At 43.0% G+C, this 10,279-nt stretch overlaps 1 protein-coding gene across 7 annotated transcripts in view; it reads left to right on the top strand.

Moving 5' to 3' along the window:
- Positions 1-10,035, top strand: part of DLG2 (discs large MAGUK scaffold protein 2) — a gene marked incomplete at both ends in the record, with an annotated part of 1,055,326 nt that extends 1,045,291 nt beyond the window's left edge. For 6 of the 7 annotated variants that reach the window (XM_083362102.1, XM_083362108.1, XM_083362107.1 and 3 more), the window contains 4 exons: positions 41-213; positions 3,266-3,375; positions 8,723-8,814; positions 9,929-10,035. In XM_083362102.1, coding sequence (XP_083218228.1) covers positions 41-213; positions 3,266-3,375; positions 8,723-8,814; positions 9,929-10,035 — 482 coding nt within the window. The remainder of the gene's footprint in view (positions 1-40; positions 214-3,265; positions 3,376-8,722; positions 8,815-9,928) is intronic. The other variant, XM_083362106.1, reaches the window with a different exon arrangement.
- Positions 10,036-10,279: the final 244 nt, after the last annotated feature.

Here is a 10,279-nt window from a genome sequence, read left to right as displayed (position 1 = left end):
AAAACTCTCTCATTTTTTTTGTTCCCCTCCCCCCCCCAAGATACCACCCGACCGAGGCGCGATTATGAAGTGGATGGTAGAGACTACCACTTTGTCATCTCCAGAGAACAAATGGAAAAAGACATTCAAGAGCACAAATTCATCGAAGCCGGCCAGTATAACGATAATCTCTACGGGACAAGCGTGCAGTCCGTGCGATTTGTAGCCGAAAGGGTAAATGACCCAGATGGTACAAATGCAGAATGTACTATTATCATATTGAATTATATTAAATGCAGTTCTAGGTCTGGATCTCTTTAATTTGGGGAAAGCCCAGAACCAACTTGCCTAGAAAAGTAGATGATTTCTGTCGGTATAATTCCTAGCCGAATGATGAATGATCGTAATACAGATTCATTCCTAATTGTAACATGAATCCCGTATGCAGACAGTTTGTCGACTTACAACTGGAATCAGAATTATTGTTGCTAAGCATGGGGGCTGGGAGGGGAGTCCTGCCCAATTGTATACCTCTTTTGGCCACGGTTGTTAAGTAAAATCACTGTGGCTATTAAGTGAGTCACACAGTTATTAAGCGAATCTGGCTTCTCCTATTGGTTTTGCTTGTTAGAAGCTGGATGGGAAGATCACAAGTGGCAATCCCATGATTCCAGGGTGTTGTAACCATCATATCTATCTATATAAGGTAAAGGTTCCCCCGCACGTGTGTGCTAGACGTTTCCGACTCTAGGGGCCGGTGCTCATCTCTGTTTCAAAGCCGAAGAGCCAGCGCTTGTCCGAGGACGTCTCCGTGGTCATGTGGCCGGCATGACTAGACGCCAAAGGCGCACGGAACGCTGTTACCTTCCCACCGTAGTGGTCCCTATTTTTCCACTTGCATTTTTATGTGCTTTCGAACTGCTAGGTGGGCAGAAGCTGGGACGAGTAACAGGCGCTCACTCTGTTACGCGGCATTCGGGATTCGGCCCGCCAAACTGCCGATCTTCTGATCGACAAGCTCAGCGTCCTAACCCACTGAGCCACCGCGTCCCTATCTATCTATCTATCTATCTATCTATCTATCTATCTATCTATCTATCTATCTATCTATCTATCTATCTATCTATATATATATATATATATATATATATACTGCTCAAAAAAAATAAAGGGAACAGAAAATAAGACATCCTACTATTAAATACAGTACATTGTGTTGTTTAAGTGTTCCCTTTTTTTTTGAGCAGTATATATATATACTGCAATCCCCAAAAAATTTACACAAATATGAGCTGTCACTACTGTGACCAGTGCCTGTGGATGGCCTTGGGTTAGGCTGAAACAGGAAATAAGATTTGTCCCATGTTTGAGGCCTAGCAATTTTGATCACATGACCATGGGGATACTGTATGGCAGAGGTCCCCAACCTTTTTGGGCACCAGGGACCGGTTCCGTGGAGAGAGGTTCTTCCGCGGACCAGAAGGGGTGTGGTTTTGTCTGCTGCCTGCATCCCGCAGATGGGGCTTTTCTTGTTTGTGCGGACCGGTTGCTGACATGCTGCGGCCTGGTACTGGTCCATGGACCGGGGGTTGTGGACCCCTGCTGTATGGGGATACTGCGGTGATCATGTGTGAGGACCAGTTGTAAGTCCCTTTTTCCAGTGCCATAGTAACCTTGAACAGTTGCTAAACGAATCGTAAATCGAGGACTACCTGGAACGGTGCAAATAACACATTGTATTCCACAGCAGTCTTCTTGGGTGTTACTAACATAGGGCCAAACATTTCTTCTATTCCCCCCCCAACCATTCTTATTCAAAAAGAAATTCCCACAAAGGAGAAGAAAAATTAAATAAAATTCTAGGGACTGGGTTCGGCTGCACTTGTCTTAATTACAAAGGGGGCAAATTACCTTTCGTTGCATAAATGTTTCCCAGGATATGTGAAAGTCTCTCCATTCAGTAACGAAAGAAAACATCAGCCCGTAACTGCCAGTTATCTTAGCTCGAAAGAATAAGCAACTAGGGAAAGCATAGAACTGATAAGAAGATATCACAAGCAACATTTGGAAAGAGGGCTGGTGTGTCTTTGGAAAGTGTCTTCATGTTAGAAAGTTAGTGGGGAGACATTTTCTGACAGAACAATTATTCAGTGGAATAGTTTGCCTTTCACAGTTGTGGGTGCTCCATCGCTGGAGGTTTTCAACAAAAGATAGGATAATCATTAGGCTGAGATTCTAGAAAGACTCTAGAACAGGGGTTTTGAAACTTGGCCCTTTTATGACTTGTGGACTTCAACTCCCAGAATTCCTCAGCCAGTGTGCCTGGCTGAGGAATTCTGGGAGCTGAAGTCCACAAATCATAAAAGGGCCAAGTTTGAAGACCCCTGCTCTAGAAAGAGTGCAACGAAGAGCAACAAAGATGACTGGGGGACTGGAGGCTAAAACATATAGGGAACGGTTGCTGGAATTGGGTATGTCTAGTTTAACGAAAAGAAGGTCTAGGGATGACATGATAGCAGTGTTCCAATATCTCAGGGGCTGCCCCAAAGAAGAGGGAGTCAAGCTATTCTCCAAAGCACCTGAAGGCAGGACAAGAAGCAACGGATGGAAACTAATCAAGGAGAGAAGCAACCTAGAATTAAGGAGAAATTTCCCGACAGAACAATTAATCACTGGAACGGCTTGCCTTCAGAAGTTGTGGGTGCTCCAACACTGGAGGTTTTTAATAAGAAATTGGACAACCATTTGTCTGAAATGGTGTAGGGCCATGGTGGCGTACCTATGGCATGCGTGCCACAGGTGGCACGTAGAGCCTTCTCTGTGGGCACGGGCACCATCGCCCCAGTCCTAGGCCTTCACCTGGGTTTTATAAAACTTTTTCGCTTTAGGCCTCCACCACCGTGTGCAAAAAAAAAAGGTTCAATCAATCAATTTCAATTTCTCATGGGGAAAAAAAAAGATCTCACAAAGTTGGAATTGATTGATTGAACTTTTTAGTCCCACCCAGTCTGCCGTTACCACCGCAGCCACGCCCACCCAATGGGCCACGCCCACCCGGCACCCAACAATACATAAGTGGGTTTTGGGTTGCAGTTTGGGCACTCGGTCTCTACAAGGTTCGCCATCACTGGTATAGGGTTTTCTCCCTGTGCAGGGGGTTGGACTAGAAGACCTCCAAGCTCCCTTCCAACTCTGTTATTCTGGTCCACCCTTGTGAGTTTTTTTTTCTTCCTCTAAATCCCACCCTCACCTCAAATGTAAACCTTTCCTCCTGTCCTGTCACTAGGGCAAGCACTGTATCCTTGATGTATCGGGAAATGCAATTAAACGACTTCAAGTTGCCCAACTCTACCCTATTGCAATCTTCATTAAACCTAGATCGTGGGAGCCTTTGATGTGAGTACTGTCTTCTCCAATCTCCTTTCTGTAACCACGTGGTGGGACTTTTGCCAGAAGAACCACTTGGGGTTCCCTCCCGAGCTGGGGTTGCGCAAGAATAAAAATGAAAGCCAGACAGCTGTGAGGAAAGAAGAATTATTTATTTCCCAAAGCAAAGAGATCTGCCTATGAGGGCAGTTACAGAGCAAGTGGGGTATAGAGAGATTGTTTTATAGGGGAGCTTGCCTGGGTATAAAAGTGTGTCCGTGCTGCTTCTAGGGCAAGGGTAGGCAACCTTGGCTCTTTTATGACTCGTGGACTTCAACTCCCAGAATTCCTGAGCCAGCATGGGGATAACTTTGGCCCCTTCATGACTTATGGACTTCAACTCCCAGAATTCCTCAGCCAGCATGGGGGAACCATGGCCCCTTCATGACTCATGAACTTCAACTCCCAGAATTCTTCAGCCAGCATGGGGATAACTTTGGCCCCTTCATGACTTATGGACTTCAACTCCCAGAATTCCTCAGCTAGCATGGGGGAACTATGGCCCATTTATGACTTGTGGACTTCACCTCCCAGAATTCCTGAGCCAGCATGGGGGAACCATGGCCCCTTCATGACTCATGGACTTCAACTCCCAGAATTTCTCAGCCAGCATGAGGATAACTTTGGCCCCTTCATGACTTGTGGACTTCAACTCCCAGAATTCCTCAGCCAGCATGGGGGAACCATGGCCCTTCATGACTTGTGGCCTTCAACTCCCAGAATTCCTGAGCCAGCCGTGCTGAGGGGAAAGGGAGAGGTTTCCAAGCTGAGCCATGCTGGCTCAGGAATTCTGGGAGTTGAAGTCCACAAGTCATAAAAGAGCCAAGGTTGCCTACCCCTGTTCTAGGGTGATATTTGAGAGGCTTGGCCACGTGCACATGTTGACCCCAGAGAAGAGGTTGATCAAATCAAGCGATGTGAATTGGGTCTCTTTGTTTGAACTGTGAGCGTTATAATTATGTTCACATTTCATGTATCGAGCTTTGGGTGTTGGCTGGCATCATATGAAATAAGTGTTTAATTAATACTTGTGTTTTCTGAGAGTTTAGAGGATTTTGGAGACAGTTAACCTTTTTTTGGAGACCTGGGTATAGTTACCATATGATTCCCTATCCCTCTACAATAATTCTAACACAGTTCTAACATTTATAAATTCTTCCCACACTTTCCAGGACTCAGGTCTCCTCTTGCGAGGATTTGTATTTCTGTATTGCATTCATACAGTATGCATGAGTGTGGAAGCAGAGGATAAATTCTGGTGTTCAAACTCCTCAGGAACCCAGAAAAGGGCTAGCAATGTAGCAATAAAGGTAAAGGTTCCCCCGCACATGCGTGCTAGTCGTTTCCAACTCTAGGGGCCGGTGCTCATCTCCGTTTCAAAGCCGAAGAGCACTTGTCCGAGGACGTCTCCGTGGTCATGTGGCCGGCATGACTAGACGCCAAAGGCGCACGGAGCGCTGTTACCTTCCCACCGTAGTGGTCCCTGTTTTTCTACTTGCATTTTTATGTGCTTTCGAACTGCTAGGTTGGCAGAAGCTGGGATGCGTAACAGGCGCTCACTCTGCTACGCGGCACTCAGGATTCGACCCGCCAAACTGCTGACCTTCTGATCGATAAGCTCAGCGTCCCAACCCACTGAGCCACCGCGTCCCTTATAATGTAGCAATAGTACAGAATATTTCTAGCTCAGTGTTGAATTCTGGGTAATTAGTTCTCTCTGAGTTTAGCTTTTTTTTCTTGCAGGTGTTTCATTACCCAACTAGTTAGCATCATGAGTGCTGCACTGAAGAAGTACCTAGCTGGGTAATGAAACATCTGCAAGAAAACAATCAAGCCCAGAGAACACAAAGGACTCTGTAGGGATGTTTCATTTATTCATTGTGTGTTTATCTGAGGAACATGGAGGCAGAAGGAATTGGTGTTGTGACCTTGTGAAAAGCTTCCCTCTCCATAAAGGGAAGCAAACAAAATAGTTTCTGGTAATAATAACACTGAAAAACCTTTTGCCCTATAGGGCGGTGGTGGCGAACCTATGGCACGCGGGCCAGAGGGGGCACTCGGAGCCCTTTCTGTGGGCCCGCATGCCTCGCTCTTTGGCTAGGTTTTTGCAGGAAAAAACCATTTCCCTTCGTAGCCAAAACAAGCCTCCGGAGCGAGTGAGCTGTTTTCAGCTTTGAATTATATCAAATCTGACATCAGAAACAGACTAACAGATGACCTGAGTGCTGCATGTGTTGCTCTCAAACTTACAAAGTATGAGCCAAGGTTAGACAAATGATCAGCATGCATACAACAGCAAAAATCACATTAATTGTTCAAAAGCATGCCAAATGGCAAACTTTTACCTTTCAGTAAAAAGTTGTTCGTATCATTGAAAGCTTTGTTATTGTGTTTTTCTTTTAAGACAAAAGAAGTTAATGTATGAGTTGTTTTTTCTAAACTAAAACCTTAGTATTCAGATTAAATGGCCGTGTTGGCACTTTGCAATAAATAAGTGGGTTTTGGGTTGCAGTCTGGGCACTTGGTCTCTAAAAGGTTTGCCATCACTGCTATAGGGGCAGCTACAGAGAAAATGGAGTACAGAGAGACGGTTTCGTAGGGCAGCTTTTCCTGGGTGTGGAAGTGTTGATTCTAGGATGACATTTGATGGGCTTCTCACCTAGCTTATCGTGATAGGTTTTTTTTCATTCAAGATGTTACTCGCATATTCAGACATTCTTTCCCACCCTGCTCTTAGTAATAACTGAAGTAGCGGAGCCAAAGTAAAGCTGTTCTATGTGAATCCTTAGATTGTGTAATAGCTCGATTCTGTCTTGCATAGAAAAACATCACAGCAATGATCTGAAATGGAGATCCCTCCCCCACAGTTCTGGTTTTGCTGCTTTTTCTTTCGCTGTGTTTCATCCACGTTCGTGGATAGTTCAGCAAGCAACAGAGTTAGGTCAAGTAGCATGTGGGAACTGGCGTGATCTCCTCAACCCAACCTTTATGCATCACAATGCACGTACGACCACAATTAGCACTGGAACGTTAGTCTTCAGTGGTGCGGTTGTTAAGTGAGTCACCACGTGATGGAACCTGATTTTGCGACCATTTTTACCATGGTGATTAAGCGAGTCGTGTGGTCATTAAGTGAATCACAAGGCTATTAAGCAAATTTGAATTCCTCAGTTTATTTATTTATTTGTTTGTTTGTTTGTTTTGAATTATATACCGCCCTTTTCCCGAAGGACTCAGGGCAGTTTACAGGGCAAATTAAAACAGTGCAATGTACAAATTAAAATAAAATTAAATTAATAGCCCCAAAACAGTTTAAAATTTAAAATTTAAAACCTTAAAACCCCTCAGTCCAGGCCGGCTAAGTCAAATAGCCAAGTTTTTAGGTCCCGGCGAAACGACTTTGCTTGTGGGAAGCTGGCTGGGAAAAAAAATCACAGATCCTCGATCACGTTACCAGAAGACACTGCAGCTTTTAAAAATCCAACAACAGTCCTAACTTCAAGCTGTTGTTTCTGAGGCCATTGTAACTTTGAACCATTGTTAAACGAACGGTCATAAGTCAGGGACTAGCTGCAATTTCCTCCAAGCAACACACGGAGATTTTTCTGCAGACTCTGGGCCTGCCTGCTTCAGAGTTTTTTATTGGATTTATTTGTTTGTTTACACCGAGTTTCTAAAATTAACCAATGCCTCGAAGGGATGCCATGTCCCATGACCCAGAAACCACACACAACCATTTCAGATAATGGGTAAGATGCAGTGATTCTCCCTGGCAAAGCAGAAGCTACTTCACACACGCTCAGTGGCAGAAAAACACAGGTTTTTCTTCATGCTTTTGGGCTGAGCATATTTATTCACTGGAAATAGATTGTAGAAAACAGCCTTGGACAAATGAAGCTCTGAGGAATATTTTCCCTGGGCGCTGTGAGGAAAAGGAGGGTTGGAGAGAAAAGAGATCTTATCCCCGGAAAAAAATCTAGCATTTTATCCGATTAGTTTTGTTAGTGTTGCATCCCACTTTCCTATTATTTATTTATGCGTCATATTTAAGAATCTCCCGCCTCTTTCATAAAGTGACTCTGGGCAGCGTAATATGTAGCTAGTCATCTTACGCCCGTAAATTTCTGTTGCTGTGCAAGACAGCTGTGAAGTGAGTTTTGCCTCCTTTTACAACCATTCTTGCCTCGGTTATTAAGTGAATCACTGCACTTGTTAAGTAACACAGCAGCGGTTAAGTGAATCTGGCTTCCCCATCGACTTTGCTTGTCACCAATGGTCACAAAAATGGAATCACACCACACACACACACACACACACACACACACACACACACCGGGATGCTGCAAGCGTCATAAATAGGAGTCAGTTGCCAAGTGGCTGAATTTTGCTCATGTGACCAATGGGGATGCTGCAACGGTCATGTGAAAACTGGTCATAAGTCAGCGCCGTTGTAACTTTGAACAGTCACTAAATGAATTGTTGTATGCCAAGGACTACTTGTAAAATATTAAAAGCATAGAAGGCCATATGTAAGGAGATTTAGGTAGATAAGACAGCATGCATACTACTCCCTCTATTTTTTTTTCTCCCGTACAACAGCCTTGTGAGGTAGGTCAAGCTGTAACGGTGTCACTGGTCCAGTCACATAGTGAGCTTCCATGACTTAAATCAGGATTCTTCTTGTGCGGAAATGGAGAGATGGACATTAAAGATAAATGAGAAAGAAGACTCTGTACTTTAGAACATGGGACAATTTTTATCAATGGCTAGAAAAATGAGTTAGAGAGAAGGGAACGTGATATGTATTATGTTACATTGAATATATACTAGAAAGAAGAAGACTATTGCGCAATTAACTAGCATATTGATTATGATACTAACAAAATTAATTATTACTCATTGTTTTTTTAAATACATGAACCCAGACAACATGCTGTTTGCTAAATATTAAGAATATTATTTTTAAAAAAACCCTAACCCTATAAAAAAATAATTGTATATATAAATAAAAGAACTTGGGTCTTTCTTGTTATTAGTCTGACAATTTAACCATTCAACAATATAGGCAGAAAATGTCTGGACAATGTTTTCCACTTGCCAATAATAATAATTTCTAGAGGCCCCAACAGGATAAGCCATATTTTCCTCAATGATGCTTCTGATGAAATATCTTCAGAAACTACAGCATTATTTTTTTTTCATCTACGGCCATTTGGGATTGATATTTATCGCTTTATGTTTATTTCTGCCAATAGCAAATGAAATGTTGCTTGAATATCTCCCTCTCTTTTACTTGAGCTTTCAAATTGTGTTTCAGGGAAATGAATAAACGCCTCACAGAGGAACAGGCCAAGAAAACGTATGAACGCGCCATGAAATTAGAACAAGAATTTGGAGAATATTTTACAGGTACGTTTGAAAAGGCTTCTTTTTTATTTTTACATGAAGGAGAAGGAAGAACGTCATTTATTCCTGGTAACATTTTGAGGATAAGGAACGAGAAATGAATTATACAGGTAGTCCTCATTTACTGACCGCAGACAGGACCAGCAATCCCATCACTAAGCAGTGCAATTATTAGGCACAACAACACATGATCATGACCTGCGACTTCCTGCTGGCTTTCCCATTGACTCTGTTGGAAGACGGTTGTGAAAGTCGCAAATGGCAATCACATGAATGGGAGACACCACAACCCTTATAAATGCATGTCAGTTGCCAAGTATCCAAATCATAATCACATGTTCACATAGGCGTTGCAATGGCTGTAACTTCGAGGACCACCCTAGGTCTCCTTTTTCAGTGCCATTGTAAGTTCGGTCACTGAACAAGTGGTCAGTAAGTGAGGACTAGCTGTAGTATCGTAAATACAGCTATCAACAAGTTGCTTTTTTTTCCCCTTGAGAGAAGGCAATGATCAGCCTAGCTTTGTGTGTTTCTTCTGAATGTTCCCAGCTCTCCAAGCATTCAAGCAACAATCCACTCTGTGTTCAGTCAGACTGGGTAAATAATTAAATAAAATGTCCCAAAGCTGCTTTTTTTTCAACAATTTCTTGTTTTTCTTTGAAGACGTTTCGCTTCTCATCCGAGAAGCTTCATCAGCTTCTCGGATAAGAAGCGAAGCATCTTCAAAGAAAAACATGAGCTGGATGACTGAGAATCTCCACAAACAATTAAATGAAATAGATAAATACACCCCAAACATTACAGCAAAAATAAGTGATATGCCGTACAGAACATCAATTCAAATGTCATCCTGGGATCCCAATAAATTGTGCTGAAATACCATTACCGATGCAAGAGAATTTTTGTAGCTCGGGGCTGACGTGTGGTGTCCTTGTGCTCTCTTAGCTTGGTTGGTTGCTTGCAAGTGTTTCATTGACCAGCTCCCCCCCAAAAAATGAATTTTCAAGCTACGGGTTTCCTCCCTATTCAAAACGAAGCTTTGTTCAGACCTATAGATGCTAAATCGCTGACCAATGTTGTTTCTGAAAAGGGATAAAATCTGTTTTCCTCCCTCTAGCAATTGTCCTGGGAGATACCTTAGAAGATATATATAACCAAACCAAACTTGTGATTGAAGAACAGTCGGATTCCTTCATCTGGGTTTCTTCCAAGGAAAAGCTATAAACTCGCCGAGCCACCACCTCTGATCCCAACGGAGAAGTATTTAGAAGAAAATTTAATCCTAACTTATTTGGAAGCTTTGGGGAGGGCTGGGGGGAGGGGCGAAATTACTTTCACGTTTCTTGCTGTCGATGTGATTATTATTATTATTATTTTTCTGAACATACAACACAAAGTGTCAGAAGCCATGAAGGACGCTGATTTGGTCATAGACGGAAAGAAAAAAGAAAGAACATTTTATATGGAA

Source organism: Vipera ursinii, assembly GCF_947247035.1.
Source record: "Vipera ursinii genome assembly, chromosome: 4".
In the NCBI taxonomy this organism is placed as follows: Eukaryota; Metazoa; Chordata; class Lepidosauria; order Squamata; family Viperidae; genus Vipera; species Vipera ursinii.
This window is presented reverse-complemented; position numbering and strand designations above follow the sequence as displayed.